The 25,067-nt window shown below is 41.2% G+C and overlaps 1 protein-coding gene across 2 annotated transcripts in view; it reads left to right on the forward strand.

Annotated features, from left to right (window-relative positions):
- The window catches only part of apaf1 (apoptotic peptidase activating factor 1), a 92,470-nt gene that overhangs the window by 57,922 nt on the left and 9,481 nt on the right, over positions 1-25,067 (forward strand). For both annotated transcript variants that reach the window (XM_055652960.1, XM_055652961.1), the window contains exons 16-20: positions 5,030-5,155; positions 6,970-7,122; positions 16,239-16,367; positions 19,812-19,937; positions 22,888-23,007. In XM_055652960.1, the coding sequence (XP_055508935.1) occupies positions 5,030-5,155; positions 6,970-7,122; positions 16,239-16,367; positions 19,812-19,937; positions 22,888-23,007 (654 nt within the window). The remainder of the gene's footprint in view (positions 1-5,029; positions 5,156-6,969; positions 7,123-16,238; positions 16,368-19,811; positions 19,938-22,887; positions 23,008-25,067) is intronic.

The raw sequence follows: 25,067 nt of genomic DNA on the forward strand, positions 1-25,067 counted from the left end.
TTTCTTTTCTGATGTTTACCTTCAACTAGAGCAAGATGATTTTCCTTTGGGTGAGTCACTGCTTTCCTGACTAATCTGACATGTAGAGGCTGCTGTCTCTAATTTTGCAATGTCTGTGCTCTAGGAGTTTATCTTGGGAGCTTCTCGATTGGCTTCTCTATTTCCTTTACCTATTAATCGGTTGGGTTTACAGCGGCTGTTTTGGGCAAGCATACATTAGGGACTCCATCTCATTAGATGCTGGATAATCTTAAAACTTTAGTACAGGTGTCAGAGATGGGGAGAAGGCAGGAGAATGGCCATGATTGAATGGCAGAGTAGACTTGACGGGCTGAATGGCCTCATTCTGCTTCTATCACATGATCTTATGATAATCAGTGGCATAACACAGAAGTTGTCGGGCTCTCTGACATAAATGCACGCTATCCTTGGAGTTCCTATTGAGGATCTTCTGAAGAAGCTGACATTTCAGCTTTTTCAGGTATGTTCTTTAGGTCAACCAGGCCTTGCAGCCATCAGGGAGAATCCTTGTAAAGATGGACAGTATGTGTGGTTATTGAATGCTTGACGTGATGGACTGCTAAAGGCAAGGTTGGTGCAACAGAATATCAACATCAATATTTGCCCTGTGGGAGTGATGGTTACAAGATTGACCAAGTATTCTATACTTTGCAATTCTTGTTTTTTAGGATGTGATGATTGACATGGAACAGACTGACCATGTATTTCTGCTTTGCTGATGTTCAGTATTAGCCGTGGGCTTTTGTAAGCTTCTGAGAAGTAGTTATGCTAAGGTCATCCTTTACTTGTGCTACAACAGTATAATCATTTACAAACTGCTGTTCTATTATTATTGCCAAGATTACTTTAGTTCTACCACGGAGATGAAAATTGTCGCTGTTGAATGCTGTTGCCCCTTGACATATGGTCTCGCATTAATGTTTTCATAGTTAAAGAAAATGTTGGGTACGAAAACATGATCTAAGGTGACAAATGACTGAGGATAATTAACTGTACAAGATGGAGAGACATCTTGGAGGAATTTCACAGTAGTGGTAAATCCATATGGATAGCCAGAATCTGATAACTTCGTGAGGATATGTAGAGATCAGGTGCTTTGGTCAAATTAGTGAAAGCCTTGTACACAGCTTCATCTGTATTAGAAATGCTTCCAGGATCAGCCTGGCTGCGCAAATCTTGTGGTGGAGCCTCTCAAAGCCACAGCACCTCGGAGTACATCCTCTTTTTAAAAAAAAATAAATTATTTTAATAAAAAATATATACAGAACAAAAACTGTGCAAGTACATTCTTAGTCTTTTGTCTATACATTAAATATCATAGTGTTCTACTTGGTGGTGTTAGGACCTGTTTTTACACACAACACCCTTGCCACTTATTGTTTATTGGTGGCAGAGATATGACATCAGGCTAACCTACAAACATGGTAAGGACATGCACTTAGCTGACACCCTCTCAGGGGCACCTCGCCCAACCTGTGAAAAACACCTGTCTGATGATGAGCATGAGGGGTACACGGTTATGATGGTCTCCTGCCACCCATCTGCTGGTTTAGGCATCCTAGTATCGCAAACAGTTGCAGACGAAATGCTACAATCGCTGGCCATTGTCATCCGCCGCGGCTGGCCAGACAAACAGCACCACCTGCCTATGATGTCCATGCCTTCTTTAGATCCCCATGACAAGCATTAACCCCTCAATAATCGCTTAAACCCCCAGGGATGGTAACTGATCATCTAGTCAATAACTGTGGTAATTGCGGTGGCTCACACCCAAAATTCTGTGAGCAATGCCCGACATAGCAAATCTTGTCATTATTGTAAAAAGAAAGGCCACTTTATCCGGTGCTGCCGCGCCCGTGCCAACAGGACTCAGTCACAACAATCTTTCTATGCACTTGAACCCACACTCTCCCACGAAGCACTGATTGAAACAGCAGAACCACAACTGCAGCACCTGCAAGAAGTCAACCATAACATACATTCTTGTATTCCCGACTCTGTGGCTACAGCCAGTGATCCCATGACAACGCTCAGTATCAACAGCACCATAATTGCCGCTAAGATAGACATAGGGGCAAGATGTAACGTTACCTCGATGGCAGATTTCAAATGAATTCACAACAATTAAACTGTTCTGAAAACAAACTCGAAGCTACATCCATTTGATGGGGGGAATTGCAACCAGTGGGTACGGTTACACTACAATGCCCTCTAACGGCTCAAGGTTACAACTTGGGATTTTTTATCGTTAAAGGAGAAGTTCCACTCCTTCTTGGCAATGATACATGCCGTAATATGAACCAAGTTTTCTTCGGCAAAACTGTATCAGCTGTCGAGGCGCAGTAAGAGGCGCAGCATTCAGCTCCGCTCCCGAAATATGCGCTACAAAGCCTGTAGAAGAAAACGGGACCGATTCAAAAACACTTTGGATGCCTGACGTCGCGTAAGTGACGTCATCAGAAATCGCCGCAAATCGCCGCAAACTAACGGGGATACCTGCACTTTTGAATGCCAAAACGGAATTTATCTAAAAGACCCACGACAAGACCTCTAACCAGACTGTGGCTCACTCAAGTTGGAGGAAACACCTCAAACAACTCCAGAAGGAAGTTATACCTGTCGTTCGTTTTCCTCACAAAATCCCGCATGCAATGAAGGACTGCGTTAAAACTGAATTAGACAGAATGGAATCACTGGGTGTAATAGCCCCTGTCAACGACCCCTCGTCTTGGTTCTCCACCATGGTTGCAGCAGTCAAGAAGAACAAAAAGGAAATAAGGATCTGCATCATCCCGAAGGATTTAAATACTGCCATCAAACGGCCACACCACCCAATGTGGACAGTGGAAGAAGTCGCTGCGAACCTGGGTAAAACCACAGTTTTTTTCTGTTCTAGGTGCAAAGAACTCATTTTGGCAAATGCCACTAGACCATGCATCTTCCATGTTAACCACATTCGCGACACCCTTCAGACGCTACCAATTTTTACGAATGCCGTTTGGCATCAATTCAGCCAGTGAAGTTTTCCAGCGTACTATGGAACAACTCTTTGACAGCTATCCATGTTACATAATTGTAGGCGACATCCTGGTCACCAGGCGCAATGCACAAGAACATGACTCAAACCTGAAACAGGTCCTGAATCATGCCAGGGAGGTAAATCTCAAACTCAACCCTCTCAAATGCAGGTTTCGGGTCAACACAGTGACTTTTGTGGGCCACGTATTCACCAACAACGGACTTAAGCCAGACCCGTTTAAAACCATTGCCATCAACGAAATGCCAGCACCTACGGACGTGACTGCTCTACAACAATTCTTAGGCATGGTAAACTACCTTGGAAAGGTAGTCATCCCACTTCTGACACCAAGTTTATTGGCGGCCCATTCATGATGAAGTCCAACTTTATTCCATCAAATACACTGGAGCATTTCAACAGCCAGCTGCTTGCGTCTGGCTTACTAACTAGTGCCAGAGAGAGAGAGAGAGTATTTGTGTAGTACCGGAATACAATGTAAAGGGTGGCATGTATATTTGTGTGGTGAAGGTTATAAATGGCATGAATTAATAAGGGTTAATCTACACTTGTGGCCCCCTGTGGTGATGTCCTTTCCCTTGTAAGCGGGATGTCCCCTTCCAACTCAGCTCCTCAATGTTCAGCAGCTGAATGACCCTAAACTGTGGTCCCCCCCAAAGAGATTCTGTGTTATCCTTCAGTGCATTCCTCAGCAAGTACTCCTGTAGCCACCTTGGCAAATGTTTCTCAGACTAGGTCCAGGGGATCGAGTTAATGCTGTCTTAAGTCACAGTTGATTCTTTGTTTGGGTAATAAACTTAAACATCCTCTGAAAACTTGAACCAATAATATTGGGCTTTTGTACCTGTGTCTTCAATGCAGATGAGAGATGGGGAAGGCCCTTGTTTAGAAATGGGTCCAGTCCTCTCAATCCTGCTCAACCACCAAGCAAAGTAAAGTACCTGTAATCATCTTTCCTCGAGCTAATATCTTAACACCATCCAAAATTGCTTTGAATTCCCACTGCTTTCATCCTCAGTGATGGTCTTGATTATGTTTTAGTTTGAGATCAGAATATAGCAAATCACATCCCCTTGGGATATCACTTTCTCAGAAAATAATCAGAGATATTCATTTGGATCTATCCATTCTAAACTCGTTTTGACTGGCTGTTTTTATGTTGTCATCAACCTTGACTTAAGTTTGCCCCTAGCTATTCCATTATTATAGTTACTGTTGACATTAAACAGCCAAGATGGATATTCAAATTGAAGTGGAGTAACAGAAAGACATAAAAGCCAGCGGTGCTTTTGTTTGAATTAATAGATCACAAGAGTGACATTAAAAAGTACAATCCCTTTGATTGATAAGGCAATACCTTTGGGCATATCATGCTCAAAAGAGTATTTTAGTAACATGTAAATTGCTTCATGTCCATTGTTGCTTCGGCTTTTTATGGAGTTTATTTCAGCAGGGTCCTGCCCCATTCAGCCTTTGTGATCTGATGGTCTGCAGTTGGTTATTTAAGTTAATTTTGGGTGGGAGATGGTGCGTTGTCTATTCACACGTAATGCATGCACATGATTGTTACAGTTGTAGCTGTTACCATGCAGTCTTTGCTATTCAAAGTAGATTATTTTTCCTACGCATCGTACATTTTTTAAATTATTAAATTTAATTTGGGATTGAGAAGTTGCTGGGCATTTTCCAGATCATAACAATGTTTGCCATTTGAGTCATCGTAGTGTGCTACATTACATTTATTTTCTGACATGCATTCTGTAGTTGTAAGGTTGTCATGAAATTTACCTTGAGCCTTGTGCAAGCCTGACCAATTTATTTCAACAAGGGAAAGTGATTGCGGGTAAAATGGATGTCAATTTTGGCATTGTTTCAAGATTGAGGGATGTACTGCAATGTACGAATGAGACCTATATATACTTTTTTTCATGTTCAATCCTATCACTGGTAATTCTGTTCTGTATTTTGTAGACATGGGACCTGAAAGGGAGCAACTGTAAAAACACTCTATTTGGCCACACAGAACCTGTTAACCATTGCAGTTTTTCTCCTGATGACCAGTATGTCGCCAGTTGCTCCAATGATGGGACAGTGAAGGTATATGAAACATTGGCTCTGTTTTTCCTCTCACCTATGCAGACTGTTTTGCAGTTTTTGTTTATTTCCCAGGTTCATTTCACTAGAGGGTGCTGCAGGAAAATGTTATTTAATCAATTTCTTCGTTTTTCTGCTCGTTCTTGGCTGGTAAATCAAAGACATCACAAAGCTGCTCAGTATTCTCTATATCCTGCAGTGAAAAAGAATCCCTAACATGTTCTGGTACTGCAGACAGTATTCTTAAACCGCTCTCCCTTCGATGCTGCGCATTCATGTCGGGAAGGGACTGCCCAAATACCATCTGCATGGTCCCTGCCCAATGCAGGTATGATCACTCATGATCACTGCTCCACCACCATCACGTACATCTATCGCTCCTTCCTCATCCTCACTTCAGCCTGTGCTGACTCTGCCAGGTATTTACAGACGGGGGCTGTATGGCAGGAGAGGCAGAGACTGCAAAGCACCAATGAAAGCATTAAAACAGCAGTGGTCCCTGGTGACTGACATCTATCTCAGGACTGCCTTGAGTCAGTGGATACAACATGTTTTTCTTCTGATTGAGTCCACACATAAGATTAGAAGTTATTCAGCCAGAGCTGAACACACTTCTCGGCATCTGCAAACAATGGTGTCTGTCTTGTCGCTTACGGAATATGTTCAAGACCACATCCAGCCTGAATGAGTGTACCTCAGTCGTCACCAGTTTCCCGAAGAAATGCGTTGACGATTTTGTGACATCAAAGACAATTAGGATCCATCTTAACCGGATACTTTGGATGAACAGGGAGATTCACTCTCTGTTAAAGTCAATACACAAGTTTTTCAAGAAGCTTAACCAAGTAATGTACACAAGGCAAAGTATGATCTCCATAAGGCTGTCAAGATAAACTTCCAAAATTTTCTGGAGGCTTAGTTTAATAAATTGGATGGCAGGCGACTGTGAAAGGATCTGAACACCAAGGGCTACAAGCTGGTCAGGGGTGATGTCTGGCAACAATGCCTTTTTTGCCTGCTTGAACAGGCGTACAAAACTCCACTGAGGCTCAGCCCCCATCCCCTACTGGCTCTGTCCCATATATCCCAGTGGCAGAAATCAGATCTATTTTCTTTGGGTGGTAAACTCATGGCTAGCTGTTGCCAGGATGGAGTCTCTGGAAGGGTTCTGAAATAGAGTGTCAATCAACTGCTGTAGTTTAACAGAGCCTTGGCTGGGGTTTTGTGTGTTCAGTTTCGCCCAGGAATTAAATCAACAAATGTCTACTGAACAGATTCCTGGGATGGCAGGGATAACATCCCAGGTCTCTTGAACATTCTTGATTTCTTCACTGTTGTTTGTTACACCTTAAAATACCAAACCCCTGAGTTCAGCGGTTTCCATCTGAAATCCACCTCAATTTTCTCTTTCAAGAAATTCCTAAAAGCCTACCTCATTGAACAACTTTTGGTTAATTTGCCTTAATTTCTCTTTATGGAGCTTGAAGTCATATTTTGTTTTTGCAGACTTTTCCTAGGCAGTTTGTAAATATAACTTGTTGATGCTCCAAGTAATCTGGATGGAAACTAAAAACAGGGTACAGATTTTTAAGATAGTCAAGGAGACCCTGAGAATAAATGGACGTACGTTTAGAAAGGAAATGAGGAGGAAAGTCTTCAGCCAGAGGGTGGTGAAACTGTGGAATTCATTTAGTAGCAAAATAAATAACTCGCCTTTGATCTTAATGATGTATTAAAAATTATAATTAATTCTGGTGATGCATGTTTATGTTTAATGGACATGACTGATGAAGTAATGTTATTTTCTCTTGTCACAGCTATGGGCCACAAGATCTGGTAATGAGTGGAAGTCCATTGATGTAAATGAACAATGCCGGACATCAGATGATGATGAGGAGGTTCTATTAAAGTGCTGTTTGTGGATATCTGATGGCACCCAAATCCTGGCAGCTGCAAAAAGTACTCTCTTTGTAAGTGTTGTCTAAAAGTCTGCTTTGTTAATAATGATGTGATTCGTCAGATTTGAAGCGATTCCTTAAAAATTAACAACAGTTTAAAGAGACTAAGTTTAAAGAGACTAAATTCAGTGGCTTTTGTGATATTATATCTGGGTTGGAGATCTTACCAGTTGAGGATGCGTGCTGTTCAATGTCAGGAAGGGAGGTGGAGCTGTTTTCTCTTTCCAGCACAGCATTGTGTTTTTTCTTTTTTGTGTGTGTTAATCTCCTCTTTCTCTGGTATTTTGCTTCCTAATTTTTCTTGACCAATAGTTCCACAGTTGTGTGTGGCCAGATTTGCTTCACAATTCCAGCATTTTACCTTGTTTCTCTACTTTTTATTTATCCAATTCTTCAACTATATCCTTAAAAAATACTCATAGAGTTATGAGAAGAATAAGGCCCGACTTATCTATGCCGACCAAGCCTACCTGAGCTGGTCTCATTTACCTGCATTTGGCCCATGTCCCTCTCAACCTTCTCTCTCCATGCACTTGTCCAAATGTCTTTTAAATTTTGTAATTTTACCTTTACTTCCTCTGGCAGCTCCTTCCACAAACCCACCACAAAACGATAAGATGCGGAACATAAGTTAATTGGCTAATTTTCAAATGCTTTGTAACCTACCAATGTAGGTGTGTAAATGTATGGAAACTTCTGCACGACAACTTATCGTGGGTAAATTGATTAGTTTACGCATGTATTAGGAGGGTGCGAGTCCTGATATCTGGGCATATGGAGTCAGCTCATGAAATAGAGCTGGTGGTGAGGAGAGACTGTATTTTGCTGGAGATTGCAATGAACTTGCCCTGGAGATCAGATGGACTATATTTCTGCTGCTGCTGATATTCGTGTGAGCTTCTACAGAGCCTACTTCTCTTCACAAAGCACAAGGATTTAATCTGAAGTTTAGCAGTCACAGTGTGTCGAGGATTAAGATGTATCTACTAGTTTTCCTTCTGCATAAAAAGTGTCACAGTGGCGCAGCAGTAGAGATGTTGCCTTACAGCACTTGCAGCTCCAGGGACCTTGGTTCGATCCCGATGCTGACTGTACAGAGTTGGTACGTTCTCCCCATGACCGCATGGGTTTTCTCTGAGATCTTTGGTTTCGTCCCACACTCCAAAGCCAACATGTTTGTAGGTTAATTGGCTTGGTATAAATGTAAATCGCTCCTGGTGTGTGTAGGATAGTGTTAATGTGCAGGGATCGCTGGTCATGGAAACATGGACCGAAGGGCCTGTTTCAGTACTGTATCTCTAAACAAAACTAAACTAAAACCATGCTGACTGTACTGGATTGCCTAATGTTTTTCTAACTATGTTACCTCTTTAAGAATGGATTCCAGCATTTCTTCCATTGATGATTGGTGGGCTGTATTTTCCGCTTGTAGTTCACGCTTATGTGCTGTTCTGGTCACCGCATTACAGGAAGGATGAATAGGCTGAAGAAGGGTTCCGTCCCGAAACATTACATATTCCTTTTCTCCAGTGATGCTGCCTGGCCCGCTGAGTTACTCCAGCACTTTGTGTGTATCATAGGAAGGATGCAGTTGTGCTGACGAGAGTGCAGAGGAGATTCATGAAAATTTTACCTGGATTAGAGGACTTTGATTATGAAGAAAAGTTAGACAGTCTGGACTTGTTTTTTTTCTGGAACAAAGCAGGCTAAGGGGTGACTAGATAGAGCTATATGAAATTATGAGAGGGTGGATACTCAGAATAGATAGGGTGGACACTCAGAATCCGTTTCCCATGTTTGTGGAATAAAAACCAAGAGGGCATAGTTGAGAGGAAGGAGTTTTACAGGGGTTTTGACAAGTAAGTTAATTGAAACAGAGTGATTGATACCTAGAACTCACTGCCAGAGGAGTTGATGGAGTCAGATACAATTACTACATTTAAGAGACATTTAGACAGGCAGTTAAATAGAAGAGGAATACAAACCTATGGGCAAATGGGATTAGCGCAAATGGGCAAAGTGGTTGGCAGGGGCGTGGTTGGTGGGAGAACTCATTTCCGTACTGTACAACACCATGACTAATTCTGTGATCCTGTCTTGTAGAAAGCTATCACTTTGTCATTTCCTTCACTGCAGACCACCCATGCTTGGTAACTCCCGTATGCAGTTTGCACGGCTGTGTTTCTCTCCAGTACAGACACAGTAAGGACTGAGAATCTAACCAGGTTCATGTAAACCTGCTCTACATTTTGATGTCAATCTTAAATTGGGGGAAGGTGGAGCTCCTAAAATGAACCTAAACATTTTAAAATATTATTTTATTTTCATGTTATCCTAACTTTGGGGTGTATCATTTTGCTTCCTTTTGTAAGCCAGTGAGCTCCAAATGGGAGATAGTGAAAGCTGTCACGATTTAAAAAAAATCACTTGCAGTAAACAAAACAACTTAGTTTCACGTCTTCATGCCATTTGACATACAATGATTGATAATAAAGCAATTGTTTAAAAGTAGTTTGAGTTTAACGCAGAGAAACAGTGTCTAATCGAAGGTTGAGCTTATTGAACAATTTCAATGGTAAATATCAATCACTGAATTGGTTAAATTGTAATTACAGTTGGAAGTCGGCAATCTATAATTCACAAAGTAATTAGCTAATTAGAGAATCCATCTTCTTTAAGGGTGATAGTGTTTGGCTGAACTATCCAAAAATTGTGTTTTTTTAATTCCAGATTTTGGACATTGTTTTGTACATACATTTATAGTTGTACTCAATTGGCCCAATTCTCTCTAAAACATTTTTATGAATTGCTTCTATTTTAGTCCATTGTTTCTTTAAGAGGAGAGTAACATATACAACCTAAAATTTGATCCGTAGTTTATTGATTAACGTCTAAACGCTGGTTTCAGATTATAGGGAGTGGGGCAACCGAGTGGGGAGAGGGTGTGGAAGAAGGGTGTCCCCCGTCCCAGGGTAGTAACGTTTTGAAATTTGATGTACTAAATCATGTTAGTGCACTGTAGAAGTATGATTTCAATGTTTTTTGTATGAAGTATTTTTAAGAGGTAACTTTTTAAGGGGTAACTTTATCCACACAAAGGGTGATGGGTGTATGGAACAAGCTGCCAGAGGAGGTAGTTGAGGCAGGGACCATCCCAACATTTAAGAAAAAGTTAGACTGATACATGGATAGGACAGGTTTGGAGGTATGGACCAAAAGCAGGTGGCGTAGCTGGGACATGTTGGCGGGTGTGGGCAAGTTGCGTCGAAGGGCCTGTTTTCACACTGTATCACTCTATGACTACATTATACCTTCACCATGCATGAATGCTTCAAAATCAAGTGATCGAGTTTTATTGCCATATACTCAAGCATAGAAACAGAGAAAATAGGTGCAGGAATAGGCCATCGGCCCTTCGAGCCAGCACTGCCATTCAATATGATCATGGCTTTTCATCTAAAATCAGTACCTCTTTCCTGTTTTTTCCCCATATCCCTTGATGTCGTTAGCCCCAAGAACTAAATGTAACTCTCTCTTGAAAACATCCAGTGAATTGGCCTGCACTGCCTTCTGTGGCAGAGAATTCCACAGATTCACAACTCTCTGCGTGAAGAAAGTTTGTTCTCATCTCAGTCCTAACTGCCCCCCCCCCCTTTATTCTTAAACTGTGACCCATGGTTCTGAGCGCCCCCAACATCGGGAACATTTTTCCTGCAGTTACAGTAAGTGAAAATCTAGCAGGCAAGCAGGATGCTTTCACCAACCACCCCCATTTGAAGTCCACTATCTTCCACCGTTTCTACCCAGTGCTTGGTACTTACTTCCAGCAGCCACTGGTTGTCCTCCAGGATGCACCGACCCGCAGCCTGATCCATGCCGGTCAACTGGGCGAATTCGGCACAGAGACTCTCACGGCAGCGGCGCAACGCTTCGACGCCTCCGACCGCCCGGGACTCTTGCACTGAGGCTGCTCCATGGCTCGAGCTGTAGTGAGTGACTCGCCAGCCCGGCAAACACTCGCCAGTCCCGCACCCCGTCCACATTTGTCCCCGCCGCTGCTTCTGCTTCCAACACCCGCGGCCCATGCCCCCTCTCTGTCCCCCTCTCTCCCACTCCCTCCCTCCCCTCTCTCTCCACCTCTCTTTCTCTCCCCTCTCTCTTTCTCTCCCACCTCACTCTCATCCCTTTCTCTCTTCCCTCTCTCTCTCTCTCTCCCCCCTCTCTTCCGATCTCTCCTATCAACCCCCCTGTCTCTCCCCCTCTATCTCTCCCCTCGCCCTCTCTTTCCCCTCTCTCCCTCTCTGTCTCTCCTCTCACCCCTCTCTCTCCCCCTCACTCTCTCCCCTTCCCTCTCCCCTCTCCCCCTCTCTCCTCTCTTCCCCCTCTCTCCCTCCCACCTCACTCTCCCCCCCTCTCTCTCATCCCCTCTCTCCTCTCTCTCTCTCTCCCCTCTCTCATCCCCTCTCTCCTCTCTTTCCCCTAACTCTCTCTCCCCTCTCTTTCCCCTAACTCTCCCCCCTCTCTCTCCCTCTCTCTCCCCTCTCCTCTCCCTCCCCTTCCCTCTCCCCCCCTCTCTCCTCTCTCCCACCTCTCTCTCCCCCTCTCACACGTGCTCTCCCTCTCTCTCTCTCTCTCTCTCTCTCTCTCTCTCTCCTTGTCTCACTGTAACCCTGTATCTCTCTTTCCCCCTCTCTCTCTCTCTATCCCTCTCTCTCTCTCTCTCCCCCTCTCTCTGTCTCTCTCTCTCTCTCTCCTCTCTCTCTCTCTCTCTCTCTCTCTCTCTCTCTCTCCCTCTCTCTCTCTCATCTCTCTCTCTCTCCCCCTCTCTCTCCCTCCCTCTCTCATCTCTCTCTCTCTGTTTCCCCCATTCGCTCTCTCTCCTCCCCCTCTTTCTCATCTGTCTCTATCTCCTTTCTCTTTGCCCCCCATCTCTCTCTCTGTCTCCCCCGTTTCTCTCTTCCCCCTCGCTCTCTCCCATTCTCTCCTACCCTCTCCACCCCTCTCTTCCCTCTCACCCCTTTCTCTCTCTTCCCCCCCCCCACCACACTCACTCTCCCCCTCTCTCTCTCTCTCCCTCCTCCTCCCCTCTTCTCTCTCTCCATTCACTCCCCATCTGTCTCTCTCCTCTCTCTCTTTCTCTCTCTCTCTCCTTTGAAAGTCTGTCCCTTCGGCACAGATACTCTTGCGGCAGCGCGCAACGCTTCCGACGCCCCCGATGGCCCGGGACTTGCACGACTCCATGGCCGGAACCAAAGATTATAGAGCAGAGCTCTGCTCTATAATCTTTGGCCGGAACTGCAGCGAGCGACTCGACAGCCCCGCAAACACCCGCAGCCCCGCAAACACTCGCAGCCCGGCTCCCCGCATCTGTTCCCGCCGCTGGTTCTGCTCCCATCCCTCCCTCAGCCCCGGCTCTCCAACACCCGCGGACCATGCAGTTTATCCGAGTTTTGAAATTTTCGTTGATCACAGAATTTCTCATCACAGAGCGTGAGAAATTTCTGATCAGCGTGAGGGCGTGAAAGTTTGCTTGAGGGCGTGATTCTCACGCTCAAAGCGTGAGAGTTGGATCACACAATGGATCACACAATCAGGGATCCACAATGTTTTTGGAGGAGAACTGGAAATTCTGAATCGCTATTGAGGGCCATTTACAAACCATTTAAAATATATATATATATGTCTGTGTCTGTGTCTGTCATCATGTGCATGAAGCCGTGATGTAGGGATGTTCCTGTCCCGCTGAGTTACTCCAGCATTTTGTGTCTATCTTCAGTCCAGCATCTGCAGTTCCTTCCTCGACATAAATATCAAAGTAGGTTGAAAGCTTTGTTAAGATTTTTACCAAACAATAAACAGCTAATAACTATTTGGATGTTTAAAGTGATGGGCATTATGAATGGCACTGATGGATGTTTGATATATTAATTTGCATGAAATAGTTTTCTTACATCCTTTATCACTCTTGGGGTCTCAGTGACAAGGTGTGTTTTTGATAGAGAATCTGAGATTTTAAAATATTAATTACTTTACAAATTAAATGAATGCAGTACACAATCAGTTGATTACATCTCAGGATTAATGTAAGATGTTGCACTGCATCTGAGAAACCTTCTAGGAAATATCAGGTTTTATTTTCCATTTTAATGGATATATAATCGCTCAGGCTTTGGATCTGCAATACAATTGCACTGCATTGATTTGGTGAGTCTCAACAGAAAGAACAGTAACTTGCGTGTGAACGCACTTGACTTTATGCTTTGCACTATTTGAAATGTTTTTAGAAAAAAATAGAATGCAGGCAATTGCAGAAATGGCATAGGTTTTGTTGGCATTAGCTGCAGCATTGCTGGTTGATAATTTCAATGAGAATGACCAGTTTTATTATCTCTAGGATGGCTGTAAATGGAACAGCAAATAACTTCAATTTCTCTTTGTCTGATTGTAGAATATTGACATTGAATATCATAGTTTCCTGTGAGATGCTATTGTGCACGAAATAATAACGTGTCAAATATATAACTGAGAGAAATCACCTCATAGCAAGTGCGTTAAGAACAGTTTCAGATTAGACCAGAAAGATCTGATTTAGATGGCGACTCCATGCATAAATTGGTTCTTTTCAAATTAAAACATTGAATTCCAACAACATTGCTCCAAACCTTCTCAATCCCTAACTGAGCCACCCACCTTCTGCCTGCGAAAAGGCATAACCACTCTCAGTAATCATTTCTCATGAAGGCACTTCACATTGACAGCAGTTGAGTCGAAGAGATGTTATGTAGTTGACCAGGGAGACAACAGCATCCATCATGTGTCGCACACAGGTCTTAGTGCTGCATAATGTATTGAAGTAAGGAAAGGTATTCCTCAATCATCCAGATACCGCTCTCAGTTCTGATGTAAGATTTTCAACCTGAAACATTAACTAGTTTTCTCTTTCCAAAGATGCTGCTTACCCGCTGAAACTTTCCAGCGTTTTTTGTTTTGTTTCAGATACTGCTTGTGACCTATGATTATTGTGTTATGCCCCCATGTCATTATTGGTGCACCATCTGTTGAAATGCCATCAATTATCCATTACCATCACAAAGACTAAATTGTATCTCCAAGGTTGATAAATAACTCCATGCATAATGTTTTTCCATGGAATTATGCCAGTACCACAAGTTCATCATCAACCTGAAAGACATCTATCACACCACACAAAAGCCCTGCCAACTAAGCTGCGTAAAAGTTTGAAATGACACCAGGGGTCTTGACCCGAAATGTTGCCTATTTCCTTTGCTCCATAGATGCTGCCTCACCTGCTAAGTTTCTCCAGCATTTTTGTCTACCAGGGGGTACATCAACATTTTCCTCTTTCCTCTTTCCTTTCAGTTCTCATTAAATGTGACTACACACCTGGCATGCACAACTAAGAGTTGTACAATTCAAATTTATTATTTTTTAGGAAGTTCAGAACTATAGTGGAATACATTTATGTGCTAATAACAAACAATCTTCCTTGTAATCTTCATTGGTATTTAATTTTTTGATTATTAATCTCTTGCTTACCTCCATCACAATTTCTGCTTTCTGGACCTTCTGGAAGATAATTACTGGACAGATAACTCCTGTTTTATATTTTGAATTTTTGTTTGAATTGTTGTCCAATGAATTCATTAAAAGCAGAATGTTTCGCATTGTAATAGTTTTTATGTTGATTTCCTTTGGCACCCTCATCTACATGTTGAACATGCATGAAATCCTTCCTTTCAATACAGTAGAATGATTCCCTGGAACTATTGCTGTTTATCAGTTTTTTCTTCATTTCCACAATACTCATTTGCTTCTCTTGACCTTGTGTTCCCATTGATTGACACTAATACTTTTGAGCTGCACTTTCCCCTGGGGCTCCCTATAAATTCATGTACTCTCTGCCAGTGTAGTAGACTTCAGCCCCAGTTTCATTACATCATCTGTGGCAAGCAATCACTCAAAACACAAACACCAAGGGACGGAGGTGTCTGAAAACATGAGCCTAAATACCTTTCTTGATGATTAAGTAAATAAGGTGTGTTCAACAGCTGATTGGTTGCACTATATAAAAAAAATAAGGGTTATGATTCCAAATTGTTGACATGAAGTATGTTATCAGCAGAAAAGGGATTATGTAAGATGCATAGAAAAAAGTCAAAGGAACTTCTGGGTAGATTCAAAATCCAATGGAATTGAACACAGACCTATCATTGGAAATTAAACAGCTCTTCCCTCATAATTTAAATTATTTGCTCCTTTTGTAAAACAACACGCCTAATTTCATTTCAAAAGCAAAATGCAATTGATTAATAATTAATTTCTAATGCCTTTATGCTGTGTTTTCCCCATGCTAAAATACTGACCTTTCATGGTAAGCTAAAATCACAGAAATACATTTGAACCAACCAGTTTTTCCTATCACAAAATTTACTTTCTCCCATCTCCTTGGTTCTAATGGTGAAGAAAATTCAAACAAAAGACTTTGCTTCAAGTCTCCACACTTATTAAACATCAAAATCATTGAAACACAAGCCTATAGGGGCTTGACAATCTAAATGAAGTCAATGAATTATTAAGGTAAACAAAGGCAACATGCTTTCAAATAAAACTAGACCAAATGTCCCTTAGCGTGGATGCTATGCATATAATTATAGACAGTGCGCAGAGAGTATGATGAAGCATCAGTTGATCACAGCTTCAAGGTTGATTATTGTTAGCCCATTTATTTTAATAATATTTTGTACTTTGGTTTCCAAGTAAACGTGTGTGAATCAGTGAGATTAGACTTAAACTGGGATTGAAAACATTTTGTGAAGAATCATAAATTTAGACTTGGTTTTTCGCACATTCTTTTAAGAAAAACGACCAAATGAGAATTGGTCCTGCACTGGAAATATATATTTTTGATGAGTGCTCTCCCTGTTTAAAGCACCATTTTCTTGGCTTTGTTGCTTTCCCTTTCTCTCAATGCATGTGTTTGAAGAATTTTTGGAGTGGTGGAATTTTGGTTTCTCTCTTGCCTTCTAAATGATGATATATTTAGACTTTTAATATCAACACATTTCCCCCAAGTTGGTGTACCTAGAATATTTTATTTTATTTTTCAGATTTATGATGTATCGACTGGGGACATGATAACTGAATTAGCGATTAGTCGCTACAGCAATATTCAGTCTTGTGCTATTTCTCCTACCAGACCATTGCTGGCGGTGGCTTTGTCTCACAATTCTGTAGAGGTAAGTCGATGGTCCTGAGGAACATGCATCCACGTACGGCTTTTATTGAAGAAGTTGCACCAAACTAAGTTAGGTGGTTGAAAGCTTGAAGATTTCTAAACACCACCATGAGTTGACCAAAGGATGAGTGTTCAGAAGGGTGTTGCAAGGTGGTAGTAAGAGGCAGTGAAAGGCCCGGGCATAGATTGAGGAGAGGGATGTACTCAGCACCAGAAAGAAATGGCTGAAAACTTGGGAAGAAGGGGCATTTTAGATATCATTGAGCAGATTTTTATACCTTGTCTTTACTGTCTATCTATTGCTATAATTCTATCATGTAAAATATTATTTGCGTCAACAAATCTCTTATTTTCCTACTGGATCAACATGACCGATGCACTTTCACATTGTGGTCCAGTTCCTAGGCTGAAAATCATTTTTTTCTGCAACTTTTACTGTATCTCAGTCCCCTGCAATTTCAGTCATAATTATTTGACAACATACATGAAAGAATGTTAACAATACCCATTATAAATTTGAAAGTAACCTCAGATTCCTATTTATAAAGACAAGCCCATTGTGTCCTTTCTATTTCCTTGCAATATAAATTTATATTGCCTTTGATTGCCTTTCATATTGACTTTCACTTATTTTAGAGCGGTAATGCTATTCATCTTGACTAGATAATTGGAACTGCACACAGTACCAGGGGCATCACCACCCACAGATTACCCTCAGTGTCACACTGCCTGCTCAAAAATATATTGCTTTTCCTGAATTATTGCTGGATTTAACTCTTGAAACTCCCTGCCCAACAAAAACGTATTTCATATTTCATACTGGCATAGAAGGCCAATGGACCATGGAATCTATGCGGATTTTGGGATCAATGCCATTCCCCCACCTATTTTCCCCATAACCTATTCTCTCTCGCATGTCTGTCAAAACCCCTTGATTCCTACATCGTCTACCAACAGTAGAGATAATTTACAGCAGCCAATTAATGTACCAACCAGTACGTCCATGTGATACGAGGGGAAACTGCTGCACACAGGAGATACCAGCAGGGTCATAGGGAGAATGGAAATTCCATGTATCCAACATCGAAGCCATCGAAAGTCGGTATAAAACTAAATCACTGGAGCTCTGCAGGACCACTGCACCACGTGAGTTTTTATAGAATCAGAGAAAAATTATGTGTATCTAGAAAAATAATAGTTAGAATCATACAATATGGAAATAGGCTCATCTCATCCATGGCAACTAAGATGTCCCCATCGAAGCTGGTCTTATTTAACTTAAACCTGTGCCCGCTAGATCTTGATTTTCCAACCCTGGGTAAAAGACTGCATTCACCCCATCTGTTTTCTCATGATTTAACACACCTCAATAAGAGTACCCCTCAGCCTCCTGCACTCCAACAACTAAGTCCTGGCATGTCCAATCTCCCCCTCTAGGTCAGGTCCTCAAGTCCTGGCAACATCCTCATAAATCTCAGGATTTTTTTCTCCAACTTAATGGCATGTTTTCTTTCACAGGATGACCGAAACTAAACACACAATGAACCAAGTAAATATATATTAAAATCATTACAAATAGCAGGCGCATACTTCATCATCCCACAAGGAAGCCCTCGGGCAATTGTGGCCCCTCTGTCCCCAACTCGGTGGAAGATCAAGCTGTGATACAGTTAAATTTAAAACAGAATTACAATTGCAATCCTGTAGCTGATTTAATTAAGTTAATGAACATCCCATTTTTAGATCTTTTTAACTGCATCTGATCATCATGTGATCCATTATTCCTTTGTAATAAAACCCAGTATCTTACCATCATTGCACATTGTAAGTAGCATGCTTTTAGCTTAGTACATTTGTACATTAACTCTCCAGTTTTCATTGTCTGTAATGATTTGATGCTCCTTTGTTTTGTTGTACACTGCTCAGTAATTTTCTACTTTAAAACATCTGCCTCTTGTCATCACGACACCTAAAATGTCCAGATACTTCTGAATTACATTGTACTTTTCCTCATTAAGACTCATGATGTTTTCCTCTTTTGAGTGCTTTCCAGTCTACATAATTTATTAATTTAGATCTGCACTCCGATTCCTTTGCCTAATCTACTTTTGCAGTGAACCTGTTTATTATCTTGTATTCCATGATTCCTCGTGAGAACACATGCCGAACTATCAAAATATTTTCCGTAGCTGCATATCTCAATCCAATAAACTGAGCATTTAATGAGAGGATAAGGGTGGAGGAGGGGGGGATGGGATATGAGTCAAGAGTGTTTTTTTGTCATATGTCCCAGATAGAACAATGAAATTCTTACTTACTGCAGCGCAACAGAATATGTAAACATAGTACACTTTAAACAATATAGATAAATGAGAGAAAAAAAAGTCCAGTGTGTATACAGTGCTCGCTATAATGTTTGGGACATAGCAATGTCATGTAAATGAAAGTAGTCATGTTTAGTATTTTGTTGCATATCCTTTGCATGCAATGACTGCTTGAAGTCTGCGATTCATGGACATCGCCAGTTGCTGGGTGTCTTCTCTGGTGATGCTTTTCCAGGCCTGTATTGCAGCCATCTTTAGCTTACGCTTCTTTTGGGGGCTAGTCCCTTTCAGTTTTTTCTTCAGCATGTAAAAGAATGCTCAATTTGGTTCAGATCAGGTGATTGACTTGGCTACTCAAGAATTTACCATTTTTTAGCTTTGAAAAAATCATTTGTTGCTTTAGCAGTATGTTTGGGATCATTGTCTTGTTGTAGAATGAACCGTTGGACATATTTCGAGGCATTTGTTTGAACTTGAACAGATTGGATGTGTCTATACACTTCAGAATTCATAATGCTACTACCATGAGCAGTTGTATCACCAATGAAGATAAGTGAGCCAGTACCTTCAGCAGCCATACTTGCCCAGGGCATAACACCCCCACCACCGTGTTTCACAGATGAGATGGTATGCTTTGGTTCTTGGGCAGTAACTTTTCTCCTCCATACATTACTCTTGTCATCACTCGGATATAAGTTAATGTTCGTCTCATCTGTCCACAAAACCTTTTTCGAGAACTGGTTGCTCTTTTGAGATTTGTAATAGAAAAAAAATCACATGTGGTTTTCACTCCCAATTACAGCGATTGAGAGGCCATGTTTGCCCGAGGGGTCATGGGACATGTACCTGCAATCTCTAAAAGGCAGCTGCTGTGTGAAATGTCTGCTCTTGCTTCCACTTTGCTTCCCTATATCGGGATGAGAAATCTGTGTTATAGTGAAATTTCAAGCAGAATTCCAATTGCAATCCTTTAGCTGATTTAATGAAGTCAATCAGCATCCCACTTTTAGATTCAGATCATTGTCAACAACCTGCCAACAACTTGTCAACAACTCATGTACTTGGGATATGAAAATATTTAACCAATGATTTTAGTTGCATTTTTGTTCAATTTCTTCTAGTTATGGGATATGATATTGCACAAGAGAGTGGCTGACTGCAGTGGACATCTAAGCTGGGTTCATTGTGTCCAATTTTCACCTGAAGGTGCAAAATTATTGTCGTCTTCAGATGACCAAACCGTTAGGGTATGTATGGTTTCCTGAAATTATTCTGAGGATGAAAGGACACTGTGAAAGAAGTGGGCAACACCAGAAATTGGAGGAACAGCACCTCATATTCCGCCTGGGTTGCTTGCGTCCGGATGGCATGAACGTTGAATTCTCCCAATTTTGCTAGCCCTTACTGTCTCCTCCCCTTCCTTAACCCTCGAGCTGTCTCCTCCCATCCCCCGCCCTCGGGCTCCTCCGCCTCCCTTTTTCCTTCCTTCTACCCCCCCCCATCCCCCATCAGTCTGAAAAGGGTTTCGGCCCGAAACGTCGCCTATTTCCTTCGCTCCATAGATGCTGCAGCACCCGCTGAGTTTCTCCAGCATTTTTGTGTACCTGTGAGAGAACTACACAGTTTTGTTTAATGTCAGTTACTGCCGAAACAAGATTACAGAATGAAGAGCTCTATATCTCTATATTTCTAAAATTTAAAATTTAAAATGGTACTTGCTCTACATCCCCTCAAATTGATTACTATTTGCTTCACTTGCCTTTAATGTTATGCTCCAGTTTTCCAGAGATGAGCAGTAAATCAATCTGTGGTTTAATCTATTATCTGGTATGTATGAGAGAATCAGCCATATTTGTCACTGCTTTAATAAAACGATTTTGGAAAGCGATTCGTATCAAATGGTACAATTTAAAATCCGCCTCTCCTAGTGAGTTTGAGGCAGAAATTTTTACTTTCCAAGGAAAACAGTGATTTCCCTGTAATGTTTACTAGCATTGGGAAACCACACAAAAAATGTACAATATTGAAACTACAATTGCATGTAAATGTTCAATTTTTTTATCTATGGAACATTGACTATTATTCATCGATTGCTCCTTTCAGATTAATAGCTTCCCCTCCAACTCCATGTATCTTTGTCCATTCCCTCTCATTGTCTCAGACTAAAAAAGTTGAATTTGCAGCCCCTCGATCAATTGATTCCAATCAATCCTGTATATCACAAGAATAAAAATACATTCTTTGCACCTGCCTCTAGCCCAATAGTCAGATTTATTCGTCACACACACAATGAAGTGCAGTGAAATGAACTTGCCAGCAGCGGTACAATAAAAAAGAACACATTTGCACAATATAAATTTAACACAAAACATCCACCACAGCATTCATCACTGTGGTGGAAGGCACAAAGTTCAGTCAGTCCTCCTCCGTTTTCCCCCGTGGTGGGGACCACAAACCACCGCAGTCGCCGCTGCGGGCGGCCAGATGTACAGGCCCTCTCTGGAAGGCAAGTCCCGAATCGATGCTTCCCTACCGGAGACAGCGGCTTCGAGATGATGTAGGCCACAGGCCGGCGGTCAAAGATCTAAGTACCCGCCGTGCTGCGGCTAGAAGCAACACAGACCGCGGCTTCAAAATGTTGTAGACGGTGGGCCGACGGTCGGAGCACTCCCTTTATTGTTGAAGTTTTCATTCCTCATTGTGCCTGCTCTCTCATGCAATAAGATGAATGAACTTGCCTTAGCACTATTTTCTGACACTGACCCTATATCCCTTGATTCCCTTATAACCTAAAAACCTATCGGGGTCTATTGAATAAACATAATCGGTGAATCTTCACAGCCCTCTAAGGAAGAGGATTTTGATTCACTTCCCTGTGGGTGAAGAGGTTTCTCCTCTGCTGCTTAGAATGGCTGACCTCTTTTTTCCCTTCATTGATCCATGTTTGAGAAGAAACAGCTCAACATCTACCCTGATGACCCCTTTAAGAATGTTATATATTTCAATGGGATCACCTTGCATTCTTCCAAACTTGAGACAGGATTATCCAAGTCTGTTTACTTTCACATTAGACTAACCTGCTCCACTTTAGAAATCAGTCTGGTAATCCTTCACCCTTGTACCTCAAGTATATGACTAGACCTGTCCACAGTATTCCAGAAGGGAGAAAAGAATATTAATATGCGCTTGCCCTCTTAATTTCCACTTGATTTTCAAAGACAATGATTTAGTGTATTTTTGACTGTCTTCATTTAAATTGACACATCAATTTAAAAGGAGGATTATGCAAACCATTCAGTTGCATAGATGTTCACTGTCTCATTTCAACTTGAATATATTGACCGTAAGGTAAAAGAGACAGCATTCTTATTACATCGTCAGTCTTGTTGTAAGCTTCATCCTTTCTGAAAGGGGATCTGCAATGCAGCAGATTTCCAGTGATAATAAATGCTGCTGCTTTTTTAGTGAAAGATTGTATTCCGATGACAACTTCATTATATTTCCACAACCTTGGTTTAACTTTTTGTGAGAAGTTAACTCATTGAATGGCGTTTGTTACTGAGTAAATTCCATTCAACATCAAGACTTTTTTTCTCTTCTGCCAAATTGTGGACAGGTGTAGTCATGTACTTTGTTATAAGTGGACTAAATTTATTATCAGTATTAATAGATATTATTTTATTATGAGATATTTACATTTCAAAGTATTGGAGGAATGGGGAGGGAACACAGTTTGAAACAACTTAATTAAGTGAATGAGCTTCCTTATTATATTTCCAAGTTAGTAAAAATGCTCTAACTTGCTAATTAATGGTAGTGCACACTAATCTTCAAATGGTCATTGTAATTAGTTTACAGATATTTTTTTCATTACCCAAATTCCTCAATTTTGAACTCCTGTACATCATTAATTTCCACCTAACAGCATACATTCTTATATATTTTCATGATGAACCATTGAATTCTGTGTAATCTTAAAAGATACAAATAAACTTTTTGTGGATGTCAAATAGATTACACCAGCGAGATGGTGCTGAGTCTTTGCAATATCACTTTTATATCATTTGAGATTTGTCGTGAGACTTAATGTCATTTTGTTTCTGTGAATTGGTTGTATTATATGGATAATAGGCAATTGGAGTGAAAAATGCGCAAATCTCCTGGTTATGACACCTATATTGCATTGTGTTTTGACAGCTATGGGAGATCAATAAAGTGCACAGTTCCTCTGCTGTTTCTTTGGTACAGTGTATGGATGCAATCTTCCAACAAGGTGACATGTTTGTCCTGGTATCTGATAATAAAAAATGTTTACAGGTAAGCCTTTTTTTTTTCTCTAATGGAAAGATTATGTTTTGGTGTCCCATTAGCACCACATTGTTTATTTAAGCAGCTCTTCTCAGTAGGAAGCACTATATTAAATCACAATCACAATAATACTTTATTAGCCAAGTATGTTTTGCAACATACGAGGAATTTCATTTGCCATACAGTCATACCAGTAAAAAGCAACAGAACACACAGAATACATTTTACCATAAACATCCACCACAGTGACTCCTCCACATTTGAGCATATACTCTACATATTGAGCGATGTTTCCCACTTACTGGAAAGAAAAGAAAGCAAGCCCAACTAAAATAGTTTTAAACAAAAATAACCAATTGCATGTGGATCAGTGGCTTTGTTCTCTGCACTATGTACACATCCAATTAGTTGACATTTAAACTTTATTTGGGAAAACAGAAAAAACTTAAGCCATGAAAGAAAAGCAGAAGTGTAAATACGCAAGGTTAATGTAAAGGTTAGATCATATTCTGGTTTGCTCTTAGGACTGATGTATAGAATGTTAGACGTATGCACAAAGCTACAAATCCATAAAATGGCTGCTATATCTGGACAGAACATTTGTCATGTAGCTTTACATTAAACTTCAAAAAATTATGCTATGATAAAATTTATATCAAACATACTGTGTGTGTATACCAAATATCTGAAACCAGCTGTGATCTGTGCCCTTGAGTATTGGATTAATTACAGCAAAACAGGTCAAGGCATTGGGAAAATAGCTGCAAAATCTGCAAAATCTCTTCGAATTTATTTGACAGACAAATGAGCCTTTGTCTATCACGGCCCAGGCTAACATGAAGGCCGAAATTACATCCGCTCAATCTTATTAGGAAGGATATGTTCACTTGCCCAGCACCAGATTCAGTCTGAAGAAGGCTCCCAACCTGAGGCATCGATGTTCTCCAGAGATGCTGGCTGACCCGCTGAGTCACTCCAGTACTTTGTGTCTTTTTTTGTAAATCAGCATGGGCAGTTCCATGTGTCTAAGGTAATTTGAGTTTGGAACAGGAAGAGATTATCAATTGAACACACACACAGGAAGACATTGAAGGGTGTGCTTGAAGCCTCCTTGGGAAAAACTCAGCATCTCCACTGACTACTGGAATCTCTGACCCAGGACTTCTCAAAGTGGAGATGGGGCATTCAGGGTGGTATTAAGATACTTGAGTCTGAGCTTAGAGCGCACAGAAGCCTTGTGTAATTGCATATGATATCAGCACCTCATAAACTACCCTTCCATCGGTCATGTGGCTCTGTGGAAAGCGTCTGCAGTTCCTACACTGGCCTCATCAGTCAACTTAAAGCTCAAAAAACTGGAATGAAGCAGGATCCTGATCCTGAGGTACTCCATAAAAAGAGGAAGCGAGTTCTGAATTGCATGCATCTGGTCTTCTGGATCAGCATACCATGAGGGAACTTTATAAAGTGCCTTACTGAGGTCCATGTAGACAAAGATCCACTGCCCTACCCTCATCAATGGGCAGCACAGTGGTGCAGCTGTTAGAACTGCTACCTCACAGCACTAGAGACCCGGGTTCAATCCTAACTATGGGTGCTGTCTGTGCAAAGTTTGTACATTTTCCCTGTGACCACGTGTGTTTTCTCCGGGTGCTCCGATTTCCTCCCACATTCCAAAGAAGTGTAGGTTTGCATGTCATTTGGCTTCTGCAATTGTCCCTCGTGTGTATGATACAAAAGTGGATGACATGGAACTAATGTACGAGTGATCGATGGGCTGAAGGGCAAGTTTCCATGCTGTATCTCTAAACTAAAATAAAGATGAAAGATTGTATTAGATCAACAGTAAAGGCTTATGATGTTATAAAAATTCCCTAAGGACTGAGAACATTTTTAGCATTCAGCAAAATGGGGACAAAAATTGTGAAGGAAAGGAAAACTAGAATATGAGAGTAATTTAATGAGAAACAAAAAAACATTGTAATAGATTCTATGCTCATATGAAGAGGGTTAACAAAAGGCAATGCGGCTCCATAACAAGATGAAATAAGACAAATTATATCAGGGAA

Source organism: Leucoraja erinacea, chromosome 22 (assembly GCF_028641065.1).
Source record: "Leucoraja erinacea ecotype New England chromosome 22, Leri_hhj_1, whole genome shotgun sequence".
Taxonomy (NCBI): domain Eukaryota; kingdom Metazoa; phylum Chordata; class Chondrichthyes; order Rajiformes; family Rajidae; genus Leucoraja; species Leucoraja erinaceus.